This window comes from Aotus nancymaae, unplaced genomic scaffold (genome assembly GCF_030222135.1).
Source record: "Aotus nancymaae isolate 86718 unplaced genomic scaffold, 86718_ANA_hifiasm-v0.15.2.pri h1tg000002l, whole genome shotgun sequence".
Lineage (NCBI taxonomy): Eukaryota > Metazoa > Chordata > Mammalia > Primates > Aotidae > Aotus > Aotus nancymaae.
The window spans coordinates 42,505,387-42,532,506 of NW_026988413.1; the positions used below are offsets into that span (position 1 = coordinate 42,505,387).

Sequence of the window (27,120 nt, forward strand, 5' to 3'; positions counted from 1 at the left end):
AGAAGAACATTTACATACAGTATAAATATACTTATGGAGATGACTGCACAAAAAGTTGAGGATGTTATTAGTTAATCACACCGCCTGAAATGAAGGGAATTGTGGGAGGTGTTCTTGAAAAACAAGATTGAAAAAGAGTTGTACAGCCTTGGTAGGCTGAAGGTTTTGTACTTTAGTCTCTATGCTCAAGAACAAAGTATTTTTTGTTATATTAATCCAGAAAGAGTATGAAGAACACATTAGAATGAAGGAAAATGTATGATTCAGTTTGCTAACTGTAAGGAGGAGAATTGAATGCAATTGTATTGAGTATGATTTCCTAACTCTTTTCTGCTAAGAGGTTTCGCATTGGTGATGTTATATGAATGGTCCTTCATTGCCTTTTGATTAAGGAATTTATGAACACCATGATACTTACAGGGCATATTTTGGATATGTCATAGTTTAAATAATTGTTTCTGAGTTCATAAGCATTTTTACTTACTGTTTCTCTATACATGTTGCTATGTTTAAAACCTCAGTTTCATCCTTTTCCCATTATTGATATTAAGTACTCAATAAGGTCATTTTTAACATAAATAAGCAGATATACATTGTGGCACAGATTTTAGCTATTTCTATACCTATTTCATGGGTGATTCACCTTACTACTATGGCTGTGCTTAAGGATAATTTCTTATTGTAATTAGTTGGATCCAAATTATTCCTTCAAAATCTAAAGTTTATACTTCTACCTAGTGAAAATGAGTAATCCAGGCACCTCAATCTTTATCCTTTTTGGTGAATGTATGGAAACTACTCTACTATGGTTTCTTTTCTAATACCAATAACTTCAAGTTTGAGAGGGTATGGATCTTGGTTAACATTAAAGAAAAAAATATACAAATAGTAGAAAAACTCTTACTATGCTCTTTAGCTTGTGCATTGATGGGAAGTGAAAAAAAAATCAGCGACTAGAAGAAATGAATGACGGACTATCAATTATTCAGTAAATATTATTAAAAACATACTATATGCCAAGTATTGTTCTAAGTACTGAGGATACATTAGCAACAAAGTGACAATTCTTGTCTTTTTGTAGCTTACGTCCTAGTGGAGGGAAAACTAATAATAAATCATAAGTATAAAGAGTAAGGTTACCAGATAAATGCAATTGAGAGGCATAAATAGAATAAAGAGTTTTCTTCCTTCACTTTCTCAAAAGAATGCACTTCATTGAGAAGGTGACAGTTGATCAGAGACTTGAACAGAGTCAGTGATGACAATGTTCTATGCTGAAGGAACCAGCCAGTACAAATTCTCTAGGATGAGAGTAAACAGGAATGTCTGTGGAATAGCAAGAAGGCCAGTGTGGCTAAAGCATAGTGAGTTAAGGTGAAAATAGCAGGAGATGCAGAGAGGCAAGCTGACTCTGATTGCATGTATAGCATTAAAGTGTATTGTAAATCTTTATCCAAGCAGAGATGTAGAGTGGACAATTAGATGTAGTCTGTCATTTGGAGTCTTCAGCCTATAAATGGCATATTAAAACATAAGACTGGAAGTTATCACCAAGAACATATATGTAAGAAAGATAAGAGGCCTGTGTCTGTAGTCCCATCTACTTGGGAGGCTGAGGTTGGAGTATCACTTGAGCTCAGGAGTTTGGGTTTGCAGTGAATGATGATTGTGCCCCTGCACTCTAGCCTGGGTGACATGGTGAGACCCCATCTCATACACACACACACACACACACACACACACCACACACACACCACACACACAAAGAGAAAAGAGGAACAGAATTGAGTTCTCAGAGATTCCAACATTAAGAGGCCAGGGAAAAGATAAGGAAGCAAACAAAGGTCATTAAAATGAGGAGCCAAGTTATACAACATGCTTCTTGTTCTCTAAAAGTTATGACCAAAATTGTATATACAAAATGACTTCAGTTATAATAAATTTAAAAATCCCTGTTTTAGTGATGCTCACAGTTTTCAAAAAATGGCTTTTGTTTATGATCTTACTTGTTTTTTTCAATAACTCTGTGATGTAGGTGCTGCCATTATTTCCATCGTGACAATTTCAGAAAGAGGATTAAAGAGATTTACATACTTTTTTGAGGTCACAGAATGAGTATATTGGTTTTGAGGGGATTTGAAAAGAATATTTTTGCCACCACTGCATATGATCTTTCTACTATGTCCTGCCACATGACCCCATACCTCTTGCAGCTCACCCTGGACTTGTTTCTTTAGTTGGAAAGATAGTTCTGTTACAAAAGTCTTTGGCAAGGAAGGTTAAGAAGGCTAAAAAGGAAAATGAAAAAAAAACCAAACACATTCTTTATTTCATAATTTTCTTTGTGACATTCCTACTTTAACCCATTCCATTTTATTTCATTGAAGATAAATTAATTTGGAATATAAATTCCAGGTTTTTTCTTAAGTTGGTACACATATATACACACACACTGTCATCATGTTTTAAATAGAAGCGAAATTAAGTCCACAACCTGCTTTTTCTACTCATTAATATATTATATACACTGTTGTGGCCAGTTACAGAGTTGGAGAGTCTAATTTAGAAGGCAGGGTGGTGTCCATGTTTGGAAAATGTTGAGGTGATGAACCCTCTCCTTCTGTTGTCATTGGATTCTAATGCTCCTTGGGGCTCCTATATCCTCTTTGGATTATTTCACACAGAATAAGTCACTACCCACAGAGTCTCTCAGAGTCAGGAAGAGTGCAAGAAAAGCGTGGATGGACACAGGCTATAGGTGGCTTGTCTTTGATACCAAACTCTTTTGGGATCCCTTTGACCTTTACTCTGGCTGCCTTCTGGCTGTCTAGATCTTCAAATTCTATCTATCTTTCAGGTCCATCTTTTCCCACTGAAGGACCCAGTTGCTAATTCTGAGTAAAAGTAGAATTGTGTTACAGTTAATCTAATCAAAGAAGAAATTCTACATCTGCATTATTAAAACTAACACTTAATCATTGTAACTATCATTTTTTTGTTTTCAGAATGTCTTATCTTGAATATTAATTTCTAGTACTGTGCAAATTGGATAAGTTTATATGTTAGTACTTACAAGAAGAAAATATTTTCTATAAAATTAGTTAAAGATCTCCAGACTATTCCAATGTGCACAAAGGTTGAGAATGACTGATGTAAACAAGGAACATAAATGCTGGTGTTTTGAGTTATAATTTAAAAACTGCTGAAAATCTTTTAATTAGTCACACTATCCACCAAAAGAATAATGCTATTTAAACCAATAAAAATTTTAAATATAAGTATATATACTCCTAATATATAATTATATATCATTATACATAATTACATATATCATTATATATAGCACTGTATATATAAATCACTATATGCATATATACAGTGCTATATATAATGATATATAAATATATTTTTGACATATATCATACATATACAATAATAAATAATATAGTAGATATATATGTATGATTATCAATATTTATTTTATGTATATTGACTTATAATGATATATCTATAAGTCAAGGAAATCATTGGAAAGTGATAATTCTGAAAGACAGCAAGTGTAATCTTTCAAGTGCCTTCACTTATGTAGCATATCAGGAAGAAAGAAAAGACCAGAATATATGTGTTCATGGTAATTTTATCTGAAATATTCTCTTACACATAATCAACTCCAAACACATTAAACTATCAGCATTATCCATGAACTTGCATTTAAACCATTGTATTACACTTCTACCTTCTTCAGTAACTGCCATTTCATCTATGTTATTGTCACCTCAAGACCCTGATTGTTTATTTTATGAGATATACTTTATGGTACTTGCATTTATAGTAATTGTTTGGGCAATTTGCTACATAGTACAACAACTGAAAAACATTTTGCTAGCCCAAGTCTAAATCTTTGTAAACATGATCAGTTTTGTAATAAGCAGAAGTTGTTAACATAGAAATGATTAATCTTTCCTACCCAAAACAACATCAAGTTAAAAAAAAAAAGTAAATTTAAATTCATTCAAGTATGGAGAGGTAATCCTCATGATGAATGAAAAGTAATTGTTTTATAGACTTAGTAGCAGAAATGCAATCCATATGCAATTTACATTAATGCCAGACTGTTTGATTATTCATGCCCCTTTTGTCCTTACTCTTCTAGAAAACCCTAATAACAGAATATTTTTACTAAAGGGCTTAATTTCACATTAACCATACTTTCATATAGTAAAAGCCAGTGTAGAATAGCAGTGTAAACCAATTCTTCTCAAAATTGGTTGCACATAGCAAAGGGAAAAATAAGGCCCCCACACCCAGATCCCACTACAATGACTATAAGTTAATTGGTCTGGGGTGTTTGCAGGATTAGTATTTTTAAAAGATCTCTAGGCTATTCCAATGTGCACAAAGGTTGAGAATGACCAATGTAAACCAGGAACATAAATGCTGGTGTTTTGAGTTATAATTTAAAAAATGCTGAACATCTTTTAATTAGTCACACTATCCACCAAAAGAATAATGCTATTTAAACCAATAAAAATTTTAAATTCAAATAAAATAGAACTTTAAAAATGTGGCATGATGTATTTTTAAGCATTAATAACAAAATTAAGGATGTAGGACATTCAGATAAAAATGATAAGCTTTATGTATTATTTATTAAAGATACTTTGCTGCCTCTGTGAAGACCTGGAAAAAGGAGAACTTTTTTTTTGGGAAAAAAGGTACATCACACAACATGACAAAGTTAATTTTCATTTAGAATAAAGTAAATTTAGTATTCATTTTTCTTTTTGAAGACAGTGGTTGAAGTGGTAAGGACAGATTTTAATCAGTAATATACTATTGCAATAAGGAAGTGGGATCCAGCATGAACTGAACTCAGCTTGAACTGGTACAGAGGTGACTGGGGATTTTTAAGGGAGATTGAAGGAGTAGAGAAGAGGCAAGTAGGATCTGGGTGAGTTCCTGACTCTTAGATAGAGACCCTATCCTTCCTGATGATTACATTTTAATAAAATATCTTTTAGGTCCTGGAAGAAGACAATACTGAGTTGTAGGGCATATACATACATCTTAACACATAGAGAAAGGATTCACACTTGTAAGCTCTTTTTAGTAAAAGCTCTAAGAAATGATGGCCAGAGCCCTATCTTCAGGCATTGGCTGGAACAAACAATACGTTCTTTGGGCAGCCTTGAGCTTTCTCAAGCAGGTACTTTAAGTGTGGCTAGGGTCATTCTAGCAATATGGCCTTGAGCTTTAGAAAAGATGCTAGTGTTTCCTTAAGTCTTTTATTGTGGGGAAAAGAGGAAGCCAAAATCATTTGTGTTGAGAGGCTGTAGTTTGTGTAGGCCAGGGTTGAGGGCTAGTCAAGAACATGGGCCTGAAAAGCCTGGCTAGAGTTTAGTCAGAGATAAAATTTTTACATTATCTTTGTTGCTAAGATCTACTCGTACTCATTTTTTAGTTGTTTTTGTTGGACACTCATATCTCTCTCGCCATCATGCCCCATGATATTCCATCTACCTGGAATATTCTGCTCTGTCTTCTTCATCTCAATAGTCATAGTAAGCCCTCAGGTCTCAAATAAAATGCTCCTTCTGCCAGGAGGTCTTCCTGGCCATCTCCGTTCTGAGTTTGGTTTAGTTCTCTTATTATTTTCTTCTATAAAACTCTATGCTACCCTAATCCTGAAGCTTACAGCTGTGATTTTAAAGTGCTGTTTTGTGTTATCCTTCATTAAACTGTAAACTTTATGAAGGCAGAATTTGTTTGATGTCAGTTTGCGCTAGTGGTTTAACTTCTAGCCCAGTACAAATTAAATATCTGTTGAATGAACACATGTTGAAATTAATCCAGTGTTATTCTGAATTGGCATCATATCCAAAGACGGAGTCCTTTAAACCCACTGGGTAGCAGTGCTCTTCAAAGTGTTGACTATAATGTCCTGTGCTGCTTTGTTAAAAGTGTAACAGAGATCCCCATTCTTGTCAACTGCATCTCAGCAGAGTTTGGCTCTTGGACTTCACTCCTTTAGCAATCCCAGCACGGTCCATTTCCTTAGCCACCTGCTGCTTGCCTTTCTCCTTTTATCTGGTTCTCAGCTTGACCTTTCCAGAACACCATATTGCTCTTACACTAACCTTCAACTGTAGTCATCTTAGTGAACCCTTCTCACTTCATCTTCTTAGGATTTTCTGGTAATAAATTCTATTCATTTAATCAGGTTCCCAAAAGCCTTCAACAGGGCAAGTTGTCTTGGCACTTACAAGCTCATCCTGACCTCTTTCATCCCCTCCAGTGGATGGCTCCAGTGAATATAAGATGGTGTCTCTACTGTAAGCTTCTAGGCTTCCTACATCACCTGCATAACTTTTTATTTTTGAGACAGGGTCTTGCTCCGCTGCCCAGGCTGGAGTGCAGTGGTGCAATAAAAGCTCACTGCAGCTTCGAACCCCAATAACTATTGGATGGTTTCTGGCATTTAATATTGAAATTAACATCAGCCAGAATATGAAGTGTAAGTATTTGCTTGTGATAATCATGTTAATAAGCATAATTTATTCTAAACTATATTACCTCATATTTAAAGAGTTTTAATCAAATAAAATCTAGTTAGGATCTCCTCAAGATAGTGAGGAACTTAAAGCTAACTTAAAAATATACAAATTAATGTATATGGAGATATAGTTGTTTTATGATACAAAATAATTGATAAATATGATATAAAAAATAACAAAAAATTGATATAGACTTCTGTAGACCCACTGCAAGGCTCAGAATACATTGAGTTTACAAGTAAAGAACTAAGGGTCTGTGTCTCCTGAAATTTAGGAGAGAAATAATAATGAAAGATTGTATTGTATTTTAAATTGGGCTAGAATAATAAAGTGTCAAGAAAGTGAATACAAGCAATATATAAAATCTCAGATGAAAAGTTATACCATAACATATTTTCCATAACATGGCATATGAATAGGCTTCAAAAAATAATTGAATGTCTTTCCATGGATTCTGTAGTTAACTGTGTTGTAGGAATGTAAGGAATCTGTTGATTCCATTCATAGACTGTTAGTTCAAAGATTGAACAACTTTTACTCCATACATTTTTCATCTTTTTTCAAAAGGGAATATGACTGTTCGTTTTTTTTGCATAAATGCAAAATGGCAATATAATAAGAATAGCTGATGCTTCCTGTTTGCTTGCTGTATGCCAGGCACCGAGTGGTTTGCATCCATTTCCTCATTTATTGTGTTACATTGATATCAAATTCTCAAATAAAATGCTTCTTCTACCAGGAGGCCTTCCTGGTCATCTCTGTTCTGAGTTTGGCTTAGTTCTCTTATTATTTTCTTCTATAGAAAGAAGTTAAATTGGTTTAATTGCACTCTTTTTTCTGGTGTCCTCTCTTGGGCCTTTCTCTGCTCTTTTTTTCAGTATTCTATTCCACTATGCTTTCCCCACCCACATTCAGTCCAAATTATTCAACTGCTAATTATGCTACTCATGTTTCATTTTTAAAAACAAGTACTTTCTTCACTTTGATATGTCATTAGCCAAACACCAATTTCACATTGGAGAAAAATATCAATGTAGATTTTGTACTGAATTTTGACTGGTTTAGTTAAAATGGTGCAAGCAAGTGGTTTGTATGTATAAACCAGAAACAAACAAACAAAAAAAGCCAAACAAAAACATGAGCTGAAGAAGAGGAGGAGGTCTTTGAATGTGAAGTGGTAGATTCCATATTAGTATAGGCTCTTTTGTGAAGAAATCTGTGACAGAGGATGGAAGAAACAAAATAGTTCACAAAAGATGTGGGTGAGGGGTTGGCAAAGAAAATGTGTAACACAAAATGTGGACATTTGTGAGGTATGCCTCAGTGCTTTGCATTCATAATTTGCATATTAAGAAGTCACGCGTCTGCACGTTAATGAATACCTAACTAGTCTCTGACACAATAGACTGATAGTCCCTGGAGGAGTCATTATGGCCTATCATGTCAATGATCCGCATATTAATGACTCTTATATGCTCATCAACAGGTAACCTAATAGGCTTCCATTGAGTTCTTTTTCGTTTGCTTTATAAATATATCCTCTCTTCCCTTCTTTTTGTAATACTATTGTGAAGAATTGACAAAAAGGTGCATTAAGATGATTTTAATGTGTGACGTAAGTACACCAAAGCATTAAATTTAGAAATAATGCTTTAAGACTTACTGAATCTGACTAGAAAACTTTGCAAATGCTGTTAAATACAAATCCAGTTTAGTAATAGGGTTCTTATTTGGATTTTAATGCAAACTAACCCAATTTACTGTATTTCTATTTTTCCTGATACATTAATTCATGGCATGATTAGCATAAGTAGAATAACTAATTTGAAAATATGTTTGTAAAATGGAATTGCTTGAAAATAGATATAAATTCCAACAGATTTCACATCATAGAGGCTTCTAACCACTTATAAAAACTATAAAGCAGTAGCTGATATATAAATAAATAACATAGAGGAAATACTAGACATATATTTGATTGCATAGCAATCCAGAAACATACCCAGGATCTAAAAGATGACTTCATAGCTTTTAAAGTTAACATTTAAATAAAAGTAGTCACAACAAGACAGTGAGTATCTTAACATTCTAACTTGCTTTGACAGGCTTTAATTTTATTCATCCTAATTATTACATTTAAAATATCTGGTTTTGTTTTTGTTTTTTTTTTTTACAAATTTAAACTCTATGATTTACCATAAAACATATTGCTTTTCCAGTATTTTTACTGAGTTGTGCATCATTTCACCTAATTTACTCTCCAGATAATGGGAGGAATGAGATAGAAGCTGGGAAAAAAGTTGAAGTTTGGTACTTTGTTCCCCTTAAAAGTAACAAAACAAACCACACAAGAACATCCCATCTTGGGGAACATTAAAGGTCACAGATGCTCAGTTGGTGGCTGCAGTTTGATGCTGTCAGTTCACACCTGCCACGCTGTTTGGAAGATATTCCTCACCTGAGAGCTGTCACTTCTGAATAATTTGATTTCAAAGTTTGGAAGTCTCATATCCTCTTGTATTCATCCCTTCTCCAAACCCTTCCAAACATACACTGGAAATATCAATTTACATTTAAGATCACCTTTTTTTAAACAGTTTTCAAAATAATATGTTAATTTAAATACTGTAGAGTTTGGAGGTTAGAGCTCAATATTTAACAAATCAAGAAACATAGGTGAAGGTTACTGTAGATTCCATAGAGGAAACAGGTTTTCTTGAACTGGAATTAATTGACTCAGTGGTCCTCAGTGGTCATGACTCTAATAATGACCTTTTATGCAATCAAAAAAAAATTTAACATCGTTATAAAGAAAATGATTCCTGAAATTTAGTATCCTTAGGAAAAAATTACACATTGCAATACCCTGATTATTTTTGAACAATGTAGGCTGTGTCAAGCTGTCAGCACTTATGTTGTGGGGAAGTTGTGGAGAGAGAATTTTGGAGATAAGACTTCTGAGGTAGCAAGACTCTCAGTTGGACAATCGCAAGTTTCTTGCTACCGACCTCTTCCAAGGGTGAGTATTACTCTCCTTTAAGAACTCAGGTAAAATAGGGACTTCAGGCCAGTAAGTTTGAGAATTTTTTTTTTATGGTAGCTCTCTGAAGTATATTCAGTGTTTCCAGTATCCATCACTGAAAAACATTCATATTTTTCTCTCAATTGAATGTGATTGGCAAGTTGTAATGGAGGTCTTTGGGCCAGGTTTATCTATAAGTCTTTGACTTACAGTTCATAAATTCTGCTTGTAATTACACCTCATTACAAAACAATCTAACTTTTTTTTTGGTTTGCACTTGGACCTCCCAGATTCTACTTAGTTATGCACTAGATCCTGACAATTGAGTGCCTCTTTAGAGAGTACCCAGCTCTACAGAATTGGACATGGTGCACAACCCAATCAGAGAATTAAGACTAAAAGGTCTTTTTTTTCTCCCTACTTCCTTTGGGGTTAGCTAGAAAAAACAACACCTACCACTTTGCCATGACAAAGCAAATTTAGACCTGTTTTCCTCGGTAGGAACAGAAGAGTTAAAAAATGATGGAACTTTTGAAGAGAGACTTAGCAAGGAATTCTCCAATAGGATTCTGTTTTTCAGTTGCTTCTCTCTTTGCTGTTGAAATTTCCTGGATCAAGAAGGCAAAGTACCTTTTGTTTTCAGTATGTTTTCAAGATAAAGCTCTGAGGTATTGGACAATGTTCTAACTTAGATATTGAAATGAAGATTTTTAAGAAATGTGACAATTCCGTTTTATGCAAAGAGGAAAATAGCTCAATAAAACAATCTGGTCACTAACATAGTGGTATGTTCTAAGTTATTTGAATGCTTGAGCAGTTTAGCACAGTATCCCCAATGGGCTTGTGGTTTGCCGTGGTTTATAGTCACATTTTAAAAGTAATAAATTAGCTTAATATAATAGGTATATTCATTGTATTGTTTTACTTAATTGTAGATATTGGTAATGTTTTATTTTTTGAAAAGGTATCCTTTGATGTAAATAAAATGTCGTGGAAATAAACCATTCCATTACATGTAGTAGAAATAATATAAGAATAGCTCACAAACTATGCAGGTGAGATTTCTGTGGTACTACATTTTAAATTGTTAATACTGATTATATGATTTAATTGACAATTTATCCTTGGCTATATTGGAATTTTAGGTAAGCAATTACTTCTATTGATTCTACTAGCATTTGTCTATTAAAAGTATTAAGAATATTTTTAATTAAACACCTCTAAATGATACTCAGAATATTTCTATTAGTTATATAAATGTAGGGCTCTTCAACTGTGGTATTTTATTTAATATTAATGCTAAGAAGGGAAATTGGTTGCATTTTGAGCAATGAAGGAGTTTATGGGTAGTGGCTGCTTGGCTGTGGAAAAGAAAGGTAGTGGGGCTCAATATGGCCATAGCAAGGAATCCCCTTTATCTGTTATCAGTGCTTGCCATGAGTGTTAGAGAGAAAGGTCAGCATGACTGTATTGTATTTGTGGCTTTCTAATCTAATCCAGAGCTTTCACTTTACAGATAAGAAATGTGATGCCCACAAAAAACGATGAGTCGGTCAAAAGAAAAAACAATGTGCCTTATTATGTCGGTTATTAGTCCCCAGATTCAGCATACAAGAATAATATAAAGACATTTTAAAAATTCTCAGTTTTTCTTGAGACTATTTTTTGCTTCTTTCAATGCCTGTTAATGATGACAAACTGTATTCATTTTCTTTTCATTTCTTGCATTATCAAGAAACTGAACCTAATGCATTTTTTCATCCTTAATTCCTTCTGCATAGTTCCTTGTTTCTCCTCAGATGCTGCTGTTCACAATTAGACATTTATCTCTCTTTTAATCGAATGTTTGTCTTCCACTTTTTGTTTTATTCCTGATCAAGAGAAGACTAGCTGGTGCTGTAACACAAAAGGAAAATATATTAAGCTGTAGTAGTTGGCTAATGTATTATGAATTTTGTCTGTTGTTAAGTATAAGTCTTTACTTTCTTCTGTTCTTTAATATATGAGTGGCTATGAAATGTCAGAATTCTAGAAGGTCAGTTTTTAGGGAAGCTGCAACATAACATTATGAAAAGAAACAGTCTACAATACACTATATAATAATTTACCCTTGGAAACGCTGTTTGGCATTTCTGTATGTGTCCACTTAGTGCCAATGATGATATACTGTTGTCGAGTGACTTTTAAAAAAATCTCAAAGGAGACTCATATTATTTCTGATTTTAAAGGTTATTTATTTTCTTTTCTTTTGTGAAGGAGAGTGAAAGAAACAAAATGAGATCACAAGCTTTGAATGAAGAGGGCTGGTCTGAACTTGAGTAGTTTCACATTTACTTTTTAACTGTTTATCATAGAGTGAGAGGTGATGCCCAAGAATTCCGCGTTTGGTCCTGTTTAGAAAATTCTGAGCACTTTCAGGCTGAATGTTAAGGAGACACAAATACAATATTCATGACTCACTTTGGAAATGATTACTTTTCATGCCAACATTTTGATTCCTCTTGGAGCAGACTTTGCTGCTTACAACCTAATCCTGCCATTCACCTTAACTGGTTGGGTAATTCTATCACATTAGACTTGGACTTTGTGGCATAGATCTTTAAGAGGTTTCACTAATTTTTTAAGAGACACATGGAGTTTTAGCACAACATCATTATGTGACCTTTGGAAAAACCATATTATTGCTTATACTAAAAACTACTACATTTTGACAGTGTTAAAATTAATTGTAACTCCAAAAACAGAAGTGTGACATATCCAGAAACTGCAGTAATATTTACATCGTGCCAAAATCCTAACACTGAATAAATCAATTAGGTAATGAAAGAAGGTGCAAGTTATCATGCCAGTGTACATTGTGTTTAGAGAGGCTACTTTTAATCAAAAGGTTACTGTCATTGAAGATCTAATGATTTTTCTTTGAAGGGTACTCTTCTGATAATAAGGGTATATTTAAATGGCTGAGCAACTTTACTCTTAGGAGTAGCTTGCATATTAAAGATATGAGAGAATATGGTAAACATTAAAAATATAGATAACTGAGTAAAAGAGGCAGCATACAAATTCATTTTTGTGATAATGTAGAATTAATGATCAGTGTGTAATTTACTACATTTACTACTAATAATAAACACTTTCATGTGTTGGAAACTATGCTAAATAACTACTCTGTGTAAGGAGTAGGGAAGATTTTGGAGAAAAATGAGGCACAGAGAGGTTGATTTAAGTATCTTGCTGAAGTCACATGGTGAGTAATTGATTTAGTAAGTATTAAGTAACCAGAAAGACTGAGATTTGCATGCGGGTTTTTTTGTTGTTGTTTGTTTTTGTTTTTTTGCTTTTTACCATGGATTGACCCTTTATGGAAAGAACACTGACATAATGATGAAGAAACTTGGATCTAGTTATGGATTTGCCACTAGTTGGTTGTATGACTTCTGCCATATTGTTTAACTGGGTTTTAGTTTTCCTTTCTCTATAAAATGATGGGATTGAACAATCCAAGTGTGAGGTTCCTTATAAATCTGAGAGGAATTCGGCATAAAAAGTAAAATAAACTTTCTGTAAGTTACATGGGGCTCAGAGGTAAAGAATCTGTAGAACTAACATTTTGAATGATTAATAGCTGGCGTAGAAACACAAATTATTTTTTGCTTACTTATTTTATTAGATAGGTTGAAAATGCCTTTCAGTTTCTATCCCATCTGTTTCATTATTTTATTCTGTAAGGCACATAAGATGATTGGTCTATTCTTCAATGTGTTGTTTCTTTTCTGGTACATATGAGATATGTAAACATTTATTCTTTTGTGCCTAGAGCTATAGCTGTAGCATAATTGTATGTAGCTTACTGAAAAGTTTGAGACATGAAGAGGCACTTCGTGCACCACATTTCAGGAGTCTCAGAGTGTCTGCCTGTAGATACATTTTTTTAATATGTGTAGTTAGACAAGCACTACTGCACCTCACCTAACTCTGAGGTGCCAGTTAAAAATGTAGGTTCCCACTGCCCACTCCAGAGATGCTGATTCAGTAGCCCATTTCGGCCCCCTGAAGCAGCATTTGTAATAAGTACTGGGTCATTTTCACATAGGAGGTCTGTGAACCACATTTTGAGAGGCACTGTTTGGATTTAAATTTGTGCCTCTTAAGTTAGTTGACTACCAATTGGTTGGTGCCCAGGGCCTTTAGTCTTTCATTTTTACTAAATTGTATCTTGGATTAATTGACACGTTGAGAATAATTCTTTTTTTTTTTACTTAGAAGATTTTTGCAAGTAATACCTTAAGCTTGGAATTGCTTCTCTCCTTTTCTCTAGCTAGGGCTTCTTATTTAGGTTTCAGCTTAGAGGCCATGTCCTTCTAGAAGCTATTCCTACCCTACTCTGTTCCTCAACGAGGACACAGTTATTATACCCTGGGGCTGTTGCTTTATGCCCTTGTTCACTTTCCCCATTAGCTTGTGAGCCTTTTGAGGGCAGGGACTCCGTCTTGCTTTTTGTGGTAATCCAGTGTAACATTTTGCAGTTGGTAGGTACTCACTAAATATTTGTTAAATGATTGAATGAATAAATACAGATTGTTATAAATTTAAAATTACTGCTACATTTCACAATTGTAACTTGCCTGGAAAACATTCATTTCTTCTTATGTTCAGCACATACTTATTTAATGTCTACTAGAAGTCATCACATAAAATTTCAATATTATGTCCCATTTCTTTGAAGTGAGGGTAAATTTACCTCAACTTATAAAGATAGTACAAGCCTTTGTGCAATGATATCATAAGGGAAAAAGGAAAAATGACAACCTGGGCATTTTCCATTCAACAAACACTAGTTTTCACTTCCCATTTGGTTAAAGAGTAGTTTATAAGCTTAACATAGTTCCTTCAATAACGCTTGTCCTCTTTCGTTCGCCCATGCTTTTCCTTTTAAATCTCCATGTCAAATGATGGTGGTTCCAGCCTTTTAAATCTCCAAATTAGAAACCTCTGCATAATCCTTTATTTCTTGATTATCTTAAGAGTTGTCTAAATAGTAGTAAAGCATGCTTTAAACTCACATGAAGCTAGTAAGAAGCAGCGGAAGGGGTTTGGAGCCAGGAATTGCAACTAAAGGAATGAGTCTCCCAACTGCCTATCATCTAGGGAGGAGCAGTCTGCATAGCTAAATGAAACAGTATAGTGAGATGCATTGCTATCTATATTAGGAGTTTGCATACCTGGCCTCACATCAAAATCATTTTACAAAACTGTTAGTACCATCTTTCTCTATTCCCCATCTTCACTTCCATACACAGGTTATATTAATTTAGATTTTACAGAGGGTAAGGCCTTAAGTTTCTGACATGAAAGGCCATTCTTGGGAACTATTGTTATACTTGAGATCTATCATATTTATTAGAGAGGGGAGAAATAAGGTAACAGGTCTTCTAAACAACAGAGATGCTTAATTTGATTTCTAGTTCCTTAGAAATTCATCTAGTAGAATGCCCAAGGGGGCATTCTACTGGTTGGTAAGAACTCCTTAGAATGTTGTGAACCTAGGTGACTAGTGTGAATAAGAAAACATTTTATTTTCCTCAGTGAAGGACTGGAATAAAAATCAGAAACCTAGATATAACTTGCTGGTTCACCATCTAGACATGTGTGCCAGAGATTAAGAAGGAACCCTGAAGAAGGCGTCCACGTGAACTCCTGGAAAGCAAGTCACTCAGTGCATAAAACATCAAAACCAATCTGAAGACTAATTTAAGACCTTGCTGACTTGTAGTACAGGAGCTCTCAGTTAACCATCTTGGCCTAGGTCTTGGAAGGGGCGACAATGTAGATTTCTAATTCTGATGAATGCAACTGAGGTTGGGTAGAGAAGGACATTTTAAAAATCTATGTACAGCATATCGATCAAATCATATTGATGCTACGTCAAAAATTAAAACTCATATTTGGTTCTTTTTTTCTTTCTTCATTACCAGTACCCTTAGCCCTTGTCATTTTGTGCCTGAAATGTTTCAGGAGCCTCATGATTAGTCTTTCTGCTCCATTGTGGCTCATCCTGTCCAGTGTCTCCTGTACATTACCTGCAGAAATAGGTTGGTAAATGTAAATCTGACCACATCTCTCTCCTGTTTATCCCTACCCCCATGCCACTGGTGAAGAAGTACCTAAATAATTCAACCTCATTTTTCCTGCTATGCTAAGCCCTAATTAGAACTAATTCTAATTCTGTCCCTTGGCATTCTTTCCCCAAACAGACTCCAACCCTCTGAACATCTCATCATTTCTAGATGTGCCTATTTCTTTCGTGCTTTCTTAGTCTTGTCTTTGGCCACCTGTTGTTCCCTCTGCCTACAATGACTGTATTCTTCTCTAATTGGGAAACTCCTAGTTTTCCCTAAAATCCTAACTCTGAACGTTACTAACTTTGAGATGAACTTCCTGATTCCTCCAACAGTCTTCTGATAAATTCTGTCCTCTCTTCTTATTTCTAAAAGAATATCTATCATATCCCATTGTTTATTATAATACTTATCCCTTGTAGTAATTATGATTACCTGTCGATGTTTCTATTTCCATCTTCACATTGTAGCTTCCTTGAGATAAGAGACTAGGGAATATTTATGATTTCTTAGTGTTTATTATAATTTATGACACATAGATATTTTAAAATATCTCTTAGAAGAAAAAATGATCTATCTCATGATTAAATAATATAGGTGACTCTATTGTATAATTTAAGGTACACTGGAAACAAAGTATTGTTCCACTCTTTTTTTTTTACTTTTTAATTTCTAAATTTATAAGAATTTTAAAATTATGTTTAAATCTTGACTCATTATTGACTCCATAATTGAAACCATTGTCCTGAACTCTGAAGGGGTAATACTTTAAGTCTTAGAAGAGAAACAAAAATATACATATTTTAAAATATTAGGTCATTTTCTGAAATTAAATGAGGAAATAAGAGAAGAACACTGTTATAGTAATTTTGGCAAAAGGTAGAGAGGGGAAGGGAGGGTGGAAAGGATGCTGTGCATTTATTCATTCAACAGCATTTCTTATGCCACTATTATGTGTCAGGCACTGTGTTAGCCACTGGGAATGCAGAAAAATAAAAAACTCTCTTGATCAAAAAGAACTCAAGGAACATAAAGGAGAGATGAGAAATATTCAAAAGTATACTTTCTTCATATCACAATTGTCATAGTTCTGGGCCCTATCATCATCAACCATCAAGTTCTTTGTCTTTTTTCTCAAATGTTCTAAAGCTCTTGAATTCACCTCTTTAGTTGAATTGGTCATGTGACTTGTACTTTGAATTTCAAAGTGGTATTTTATTAATAGGCATCCTCTAATGTGGGCCAGGGAGTAATCCATCTATCTTCATAAATTACTTGAAACTAGAATTTATTTAGACATTTCAAACTATTAATAAGCACCTTTAAAATAGCCACCCCAAATAATGACTGAATTCTACTCATTTCATTTTCTGATTCCTTCCCCATAATTTGGCCCACCCATATTGGTTTGTTTTCACACTGCTGATAAAGACATACCCCAGACTGGGCAATTTACAAAAGAAAGAGGCTTAAGAACTTACAGTTTCACAAGGCTGGGAAAGCCTCACAATCACAGCAGAAGGCAAGGAGGAGCAAGTCACATCTTACATGGGTGGCAGCAGGCAAAAAGAGAGCTTATGAAGGGAAACTTCTGTTTTTAAAAACATCAGATCTCATGAGACTCATTTACTATCATGAGAATGGCACAGGAAAGACCCACCCTCATAATTCAATCACCTCCCTCTGGGTTTTCCCATGACACGTGAGAATTGTGGGAGTTACAATTCAAGATGAGAATTGCGTGGGGACACAGCCAAAATATATCACTACCTGATATAGCCATAATATCTTGAAAATCAATTATTTTTAGTGTACTACTGTAAAATTACCACTTGCTATATATCTATGTAATTTATAATATATAATAAACCACAGAGACATACAACAATATGGATAAATCTTATCAACATAATATTAAATGAACAGTTCCAAAGTATTTTAACAGAGAAATATTTTTATTAAGCTAATAACTACATATATATAAATAAAATTACTTGTCCTTTGCTATATATATTAAATATGTGTAGTTATATATAGCTATAACTATGATTTATATTATGTATATGACTATGTAATTTATAATATAGCAAGGGACAAGTAATTTTATTTACACATATAGGTAGTTTTTAGCTTAATAAAAAGAATGTCCTCTGTTATAATACTTTGGAATGGTTCATTTAATATTATATTGCTAAGATTTATTCATATTGTTGTATGCCTATATAGTTTATTGATTTTGAGTGCTGTATAATACTCCTTTTTGTGATATTAATAATTTTGTATGTATTCTTCTGTTGATGGGAATTTGGGTTGGTTCAAGACTTACACAGTTAACAATGACACCATTAACATTCCTTTAAATATCTCAGGTATATATACAAGAATTTCTCTTGGGTATATACCTGGGGCTGGAAGTAGTGGTCATCATTTATATAAATGTTTAATTTTGAAGATAATGTCAGTCAAATTGTTTTTCAAAGTGGTTTTACATATTTATTCTCCCACCAGCAATGTACAAGAAAGCCTGGGAACCAGGTGCAGTGGCTCATGCCTGTAATTCTAGCGCTTTGGGAGGCTGAGGTGGGTGGATTGCCTGAGTTTAGGAGTTCAAGGCCAGCCTGGGCAACATGGTGAAACCTCATCTCTACTAAAATACAAAAAATTAGTAGGATGTGGTGTCCTGCACCTGTTCCTGTAATGCTAGCAACTTGGGAGGCTAAGGTTGCAGTGAGCTAAGATTGCTTCACTGCACTCTAGCCTAGGTGACAGAGGTCTTTTTTTGTCTCCAAAAAAAAAAAAAGCACCCATGGCTTCAACCATCTTCAACTCTTGATATTAGTAGACATTTAAACTTTTTATTAATGAAATGAGTATAGAATTATAACTCTTCGTGGTCTTGATTTCATTTCTCTGTTCTTAATTAATGCTGACCATCCTATTATGTGCTTATTGACTATATGTGTTTCCTCTTCTCTGAAATGTCTGTCACCCTGCCCCCTGACACACAATGAATTGTTTGTGCTTTCTTATTGATTTGTAGGAGTTCATTGTGTATTCTTGATACTTATTTATGTTCATTTTGTGTTAACTAAACCATCTTCTCACACTTTATAACTTCTATTTTTGCTGCATAGTCTCTTAATGAACAAACATTTTAAATTTTATTACAGTTAAACTGACCAATTTTTAAATAATATTTTTCTTAAGAAAATATTTCCTACTCTGAGGTCCAGAAGATATTCACATATATTTTCTTGGAAGAATTTCAAGGTTTTTGACATTTAAGATATAAATCCAACTGGTCGCCATTTTCTCTATCTCCATTTACTGAAAAGTACCATATTTTCTCTTGTCTGATATGCTGCATTTGTCATTTACCAAGGTTTTGGATATACCATTTGTCATATATACCAAAGTTCTAAGCTGTCAATACTGTCTTATTAGTTAGTTTACCTGACTGTGTACCAATATAACACTATCTTAATAAAGAAATATTTATTAAAAATACTTAATCTGATAAAGTTCCTCCCTGTTATTTCTCAGAAACATTTTAGCCCTTTATTTTTCTGTTCAGAATTGTATTTTCAAATTCTATAAAAAATGTTTTGGTGTTTTGATTATTATTGAATCTGTAGATCAATTTATGAGAGAACTGACATCTTCATAATATTTTCTTTCTATCTATGAACATGGTATGTTTATCAACATTTTAAGGATCTTCTTTAACATTCCTTGATATAATTTTACTACTTTCCCCATAGGAATCTTACAAATATTCTCTCAGTTTTTCTTCATAGATATTTGATATGATATTTAAATTTCACTTAACTCTACTTTTCTTGTTTATACTTGTCTGTGAATATGAAGTTTTCCTCCTATATTTCTATATTTATGCTTTTAAGACACTAACATAAGAACACATAGTTGAATACTTATTTTATCCCCAGATAAGATAAAGCAGGCTGCTGTCCTTTTGATGTGATCATTATTTAAGAATTAAACTATTTAAAGAATTGAATTAGAGAAGTGATTGATAGCATTTTGGTTAGGTAAAAAGAAAAATATTTGAATGACTTATTTTTCTTCTACAAATAATACTTTCACTATTGTTATGGGAATAAAGAGGAGGCAGGAATAATTGCTGTTTAATGGTTTATATATTTTTAAGCACATAAACATTATATACATGGAGAAAGAAAGATGTGTCAGCTTGCAGTTGGATTCCATAAAAATAAATCTTAGCATAGTTTTTGGCCTCATATGGACTTACAGATTAAGTCAGTATCGATTATGCAAACAGTATATTGTTCTAATAAAATTATGTTTATATAGAAGCATTATTTTCTACATATGGGCCCGCTAAAAGTACCAAATGTTTTTAGTAAAGTTAAAATTATGATTCATAAATATATACAAAACTGAATTATCTTCTTGCATGGTCAAAATGGAAGAATTTTCAATTTCTCATGATTTGTGATAGCCTTCCTGTGATTTGGATGAAAGTTGCTTATGCAATGAAGACTAGACTCTTATTACACAAATTTGTCAGCCATTGTCAACTTTCCAGATTCTTTTGTTTCAGAAAAGTCATTGAGAAAAGTCACCAGAAAGAAATTCAGCTGAGACAGTACAATAAAATGTGTATACTGGACCAAATATTTCTGATAAATTGACTTGTGACGTAACTATATACAAAGTGGGCTTTTTTTTTTTAACCAACAGTTTTCCTACTGAGTGTCATGGACAAATCTAAATTCTAATGACTCCACAAATACAACTGCAAATAGATTACATTTGAAAGAAAAAGTTATTTGTCTTTTACAATCAGTATGCAGAGTATTCTAGAAAAGGAAATATAACCCAAATTATTTTAAAGAAGGAAAGTATATGCTTGCATATAAATGATCCAACGTCTTGCTTATAAAATTGGCCTGTGGCAATACATATATAAAGTCTTTGAGTATAAATTTAGCTGCCCTTCAATTTCTTAGTTTTAGCTTGTTTCTTTTTTACTGTTATTTCTTTTGTTTTTTTGCTTTTCTGGAGAGTTAATGTTAGTCCAACTGAAAAGATTTTGAGTAAAATGGAACACAAAAAATTAAAAATTGAAATGTTAGAAAGCAATTTCCATGACCACAAATGGACTGTCAGTTCATAAAATTTTTCATTAAGCCATGAGAAAAATATTCTCACTTGCAAAGATGAAATTCATCAAAGACAGAATAATCTACATTTACATGTATTTTTACTTTGGTTATATAGGTTTTAATGTGAGCAACACACTCTGGTTTAGAAATACGGCATTGTATGAATTATTTTTAAATTTTTCTACAACCGATATTTACTATTGCATTATTCCAGAAAGATCATTTTTGTTTTAAAAAAATCCCAGATAATACAAGAAAATAAGAAAGGTTATATAATATTTATTTGGCTTGTTACTGATTGAATTTCCCCCTGTGTAAAAACGCTTAGAAGATGGAGTCCCAGAAAAATATATAACATTGTCTTTTAAATTTAACAGTAAAGAAGAATCATCAGTAACATCAGAAGGGAATAACTTTGAGAATCCAAAGAATACAGGTAATATTTTTCATTCATTTTTTGTCTCTTTTGTTAAAACCCACAATTAAGACAATCTTACATAGGCACAATTATATTAACTTTTCAGATACCTATATCCCAACAAACGTTCGTTCTCATGAGGACAAGGAAGATCTGGAAACCAGTAATCAAAATGTAAAAGACATAAACAGGGAACATGATGAACATAATGAAAAAGAATTAGAGTTGATGGTAAGTGTTCTGGTTGCCACGGTATTAGAGAAGATGAATCCATTTGTGCTTCAAAGATTCTGCAATGCCTGCCTTTCAATAGCTTCAACTAATATAATTTGCAAATGTGAAAGCACAGCCTATTCTGTCCTTGCATCTCTAGCTTGATCAACAAGGCATTTTGATTTCTGTATGTTGCTTCTGGTCTCTGCAGTGGTAAATTAATGACATTCGTTTCTTATCTCTTTACGAGCAGCTCTGAGTAATAGTTTGTAGGAATTACAGGAGAGGTAGCACTATCCTGATGTGCATTTCTAATCTTTGTGACAAGTGTATACTTAGCATAAACTCATCTATAAAATGAGAGGGCTGGACTAGAGGATTGTTAGTGTCCTATCCAACTCTACAAGTCAATGATTCTCACATGTAACAGCATTTTTAAAAAAATTCCATCCTTGTGAGAATCTCCAAGTTCTATATCATTGTAGCATATTAAATTACCAAGTAAGAAGAAAATACCCTGTGCCATAATTTTAAAACAGGAAACAAATTCAGTACTATACAATTTAGTTTTAAATTTGTTATCATAAATTTCACACTTGGTGAACATTCAATCTATTTGGAATTTTTTGGGGGGATGGTTTAGATAGCACTTTTATCACAAAGGAAGAAATAGGAGTAAATGAGTCACATAATGCAATTTATCCTTTACTGTATTTGAATGGAGCTCATATCATTGGAATACATGGATTCATAATCATCTAAGATTAAAATGACATTTGCTTCTTCAAGTGTCAGTGCTGAAACAGGAGAGAAATAGAGCTCATATATTTCCCCACATATTCCACCTTTTCTATAGTGATATGGGAGCTGCATCACTAAAGTATGCAATTTACTTTGCTCCAACTTTAAGAAACTACAAAGTTGTCACCCATTGTGAGAATTCTCACCAGCTGAAAGTTAACATTGCCATTTTTTTTCAAACCATAGAATATAATGAAACGGTCCTGAAAAATCACATACTTCACCAATACATCTCATTACAATGAGCAGGCTCAAATATAAAAGTTTGTTTAGAAGTTACTGAGATTGTACATCCAATAAATGAACAGGGAGCTGTAATTTAGATGCTAATTTTCTCCATGCTGATGTTAATGCATAAAACAATGAAGCTCTATAATAGATGGAAATACAACCAAATCTGTGGAACCCACAGGCATTGGCTTACAAGACAGCTGTGCAGTTGACAAGTAACATGAGCCTTATGTGAGAAGAAGGGGAAAACGTAAGATTTGCATATAATTATTGAGATCATGCAAATGTCAGTTATGAGGAGAAAAAAAAAAAACACAGGCATCTCACTGTTAAATCCTGACAGTTGGCATCACTGAAGAGCTCAAATACATTTGAGTACCAGTTGGCAGAGGGTCATTAAAACAGAATTTGCAGAGACATTAACTCCCTCACTTTTCTTTGAGTGACGTTTTGCTATTAATAGTTTGCAGAGGCTTTGCAGAAAACATATTAATAAGAGAAACTGTAATGGGGGCACCTACAGCAAGTGTAAATGCAGCAAGGGGCACCCAGGAAGCTGCTCTCTAATTGATTAGCATGGAGCTATCAATGTGTATAGCCTAAGTGAGGAGAAAGTGCAATGACAAGCAAGAATAGTTGAATAATACAATGCGATATTTGGAAGCTGGGAAGGAGAATGATTAATCTGGGCCCCTTTTCTTACTAATCTCATTCCCCAGTCATACAAGGATCTCCCCAAAACATCCAGCTTCCAGAGTTTATATGAAATCCACAAATGAAATCAATCAAACATATCTACCAGATAATTACTAGCTGAGTTAATAAAACCTATCTAATTCACTGTACATTTAAAAAGATCATATGGTCATTATGTTTTTGTTGTTTTTATCCCGTAAGATAAATCAACACTTAATAAGAACCAGAAGTACTGATTCCAGAGATGAAAAGAATACATTTTCAACAGATCCAGTCAATTTTCCAAATAAAGCAGAGAGGCTAGAGAAGAATAAAATCCATGGTGAAATACGCACTGACTTGTTCCAAAGGTCTCTGTCTCCAAGTTCATCGGGAGAAAGCTCCATAAAGGGAGATTTTTACTGCAATGAAAAATGTTCTTCAGGAAATGATTGTACACATCAACTTTCAGAGGAAATTACTTCAAATATGGGAGAAATCAAGCCATCACTGGGAGATACTAGTAGAGATAAACTAGTGCAATTATACATTGGCAGCAAAGAAGTCCTGGATGGTAATGCTAATCCAGCCCATGGCAGTGGCACAATGCAAATATCTTGCCCCTCTTCAGATCAACTAATGGCAGGAAATCTTAATAAAAAATATGAAGGAGGAGCTAAAAAAATTGAAGTTAAAGATTGGGGATGTTTAGGAAGAGATTTCCATTCAGATATATCAGCATGTCTCAAAGAATCAACAGAAAAAGAATCTTCCAGGAAAGATTATGGCAATGGTAAAGATGATGAAGAACAAAGAATATATTTAGGCATTAATGAAAAACAAAAAAAAAGTTTCCAAACAATCTTACATGACCAAGAAAGGAAGATGGGCAACCCTAAAATAAGTGTGGAAGGGACTGGAAATAGTAACAGAGACCCAACTCCTCTGCTGAGCAAAGATACCGCAATCACAGCAGACATGTCTCACTCACCAAGGACAAATTTAAGTTGGGAAGAAGCTGTGTTAACCCCAGAGCATCATCATTTGACCAGCGAAGGCATTGCTTTAGGAGGGATAACTGGTCAAGTTTGTTCATCAAGAACTGAAAATGTTTTGAGGAATGATTATCTTTCCCAAGCTGAAGAAGAAAAATCAGGTTGGATTAATTCTGAAGATCAGGATAATAACACACAGCGTAAACCAAGTTGGAATAATCTGGAAAGTCAGGGAAAAGCAAGAGAGAGTAAGATAAACATAACAGAGCATATAAAAGAACAAGCAGATTGTGAAGATATGCGGGAAACAAGAGATAATACGAGGAGTTTGAAAGCTTCTCTTACAGAAGAATTGTTTACCTGCCAAGAAACAGTGTGCTGTGAACTGTCTTCTCTTGCTGATCATGGTATTACTGAGAAAGCAGAAGCAGGTACAGCCTGTATAATTAAGACAACATCAGAAAGTACTCCAGAAAGCATGTCTGCTAGAGAAAAAGCAATAATTGCTAAGCTACCTCAAGAGACAGCACGAAGTGACAGGCCCATCGAGGTAAAGGAAACAGCCTTTGATCCACATGAAGGGAGAAATGATGATTCACATTATACCCTTTGTCAACGAGATACCATAAGTGTAATCTATGACAATGATTTTGAAAAGGAATCACATTTAGGTATTTGTAACGTACGTGTAGATGAAATGGAGAAGGAAGAAACCATGGTTATGTGCAATCCTAGGAAGACACATGACAGGGAGAAATGTGGCACTAGAAATATAACATCTGAGGAAGAATCCTCACTGGTCATTACAGAAAATCAAAAAGCAACTTCAAAACTGAATTTACAGTTGGGGATGCTGCCAGCAGACAAAACGGTATTTTCGGAAAACAGAAATCACGGACAGGTTCAAGAATTATCAAAGAAAACAGACTTAGATGCTATTGTGCATTCTGCTTTTAACTCGGACACTAATAGAGCTTCTCAGAATAGCTCTCCTTTTTCCAAACATCATACTGAAATTTCGGTGTCAACTAATGAGCAGGAAATTGCTGTAGAGAATGCAATTGCTACCATGGCTAGCCAACCTATTTCTACGAAATCAGAAAATAATTGTAATTCAACAAGAAAAATCCAGGGTATGGAGAAGCACCCTTATCCTGAGTCTAAACCTGAAGAAGTTTATGAAAGTTCAGGAGTAGTGGCATCAGGTAGTAGAAAAGAAAAATGTACAGGCCAGATTTTCCAATCAGAAGAGTGTAGTGTGGAAAAATCTCTGGGGCCAATGATTTTAATCAGTGAACCTCTAGAGAATATGGAAGAAGCAAGGGATGAAAATGAAGGATTAATAAACTCTGGGCAATCACTATACTCTTCAGGCGAAATGGAATCTGAGAGCTCTGCTTCTACTAGTCTCCCTGTCCAGGAAAGTCAAGCTCAAAGCAATGAATCTTTGTTTTCAAAATATACCAACTCTAAAATACCTTACTTCCTTTTGTTTCTGATATTTCTTGTTACTATCTACCATTATGACTTAATGGTGGGCTTGGCATTCTACCTTTTGTCATTGTCCTGGCTGTCCTGGGAAGAGGGTAGACAAAAAGAGTCTGTCAAAAAGAAGTAACCCCAGCACTATTATTATTCTCTCTTAAAAGACAAGCTATTTCGTCCCAAACATTTGAATTGGTGAAAGAGACTATTCATTGTTCAAAGATCCAGTGCAGTTTTTCTCTTGAAGGATCATTTAAAAAGGAATGCGAATAAGTTTGCTCCTTCATATAAGTAATTATTCTATATAGGACCATTATGTTTGGATCATTAAATACCTATATGAATATGAGATCTGAAGCACGTCAAGTTGAAATTAGGTACAGCTGTTGCTCCTTAGCAGGCTATGAAGTTGCAATGCTTCACATCTCTTCACTACTTAAAGTGCTATTTCTTGCATTCATTTCTCTAGCAATAAAGCTTCATTTTTTTTCCCTAAGAGTATATATTTCCCCCTAAGGTTTCAAAAAACAGATAAAATATGGACAACGGCAGATGATTTTTTTGGGCTTTTAGTGCTGAACATGAAATTTGTATTTAACACTGTATCATTTATCAGGATACATTGATCAAATATTTTAACATTTCATATTTTTAAGAAAACCCATATATATTGAAATGTGCAAACTTAAACATATTCTGTTCACTTGAGTAATACTTGATACACACAAACACACATGTGTCTTACACCTTTATAGCTACAAAGTCAGGGCATTCTTAAGCAAAATCTGACAAAGACTAAAACAATTGGGAGATTATCTTTCAATTCTGCAAAATTTTGTGGGTGGCCTGTCTTTAAGCAATGCTTTTCTCTTGTGAGGGAAGACTGTAACACAACTGAACTATTTCAATGTCAACTATTCAGAGTTGAAAATGTAAATTAAAAGTTCCACAAGCATTGTTTCAGAATGAATTTGTACCTATAAAGCATAAGGCATTAAATGATAATAAAAACTCCAAATGGACTATTTGTTCCACATGGTAGTATTTTTGTCTTCAAACAAATTTTGGATCTTTTCTCATTATAAAACAATGAATTGTCCTCCAAAGTGCATTTAGAAAACAAACAGTCTTTGGTGATATTTATTACATGATTATCATCTTGTTGGATAACTCAAAATTTTAAGTAGGCAAATAGGTATATGTGGAAATATACTGAAGAAGAAATGAATATCCAATATAGCAGTGGCTTTTACTGCTATTATCTATAGCAAAGTGTGTATGATAATGAAACTCATCATTTTAGTGAAGTAGAGGCAATGCAAAGATTCACATACAGTTTATTTCAATAACAATTTATTGAATGACTGCTATATGTAAAACTCTGTGCTTTGTTGTGTGGCATAGCACTTCCTTTGATATGCTGCATAGCTAGTTCTAGGCATAGGTACGTAGTGTGACAC

General features: G+C 33.9%; 1 protein-coding gene across 1 annotated transcript in view; it reads left to right on the plus strand.

Annotated features, from left to right (window-relative positions):
- PPP1R3A (protein phosphatase 1 regulatory subunit 3A) overlaps positions 1-26,682 on the plus strand; it is a 41,821-nt gene extending 15,139 nt beyond the window's left edge. Inside the window, exons 2-4 of the mRNA XM_012456998.2 lie at positions 21,220-21,278; positions 21,367-21,491; positions 23,403-26,682. Of these exons, the coding sequence (XP_012312421.2) occupies positions 21,220-21,278; positions 21,367-21,491; positions 23,403-25,793 (2,575 nt within the window). The 3' untranslated portion in view covers positions 25,794-26,682. The remainder of the gene's footprint in view (positions 1-21,219; positions 21,279-21,366; positions 21,492-23,402) is intronic.
- The last annotated feature ends 438 nt before the right edge of the window (positions 26,683-27,120 follow it).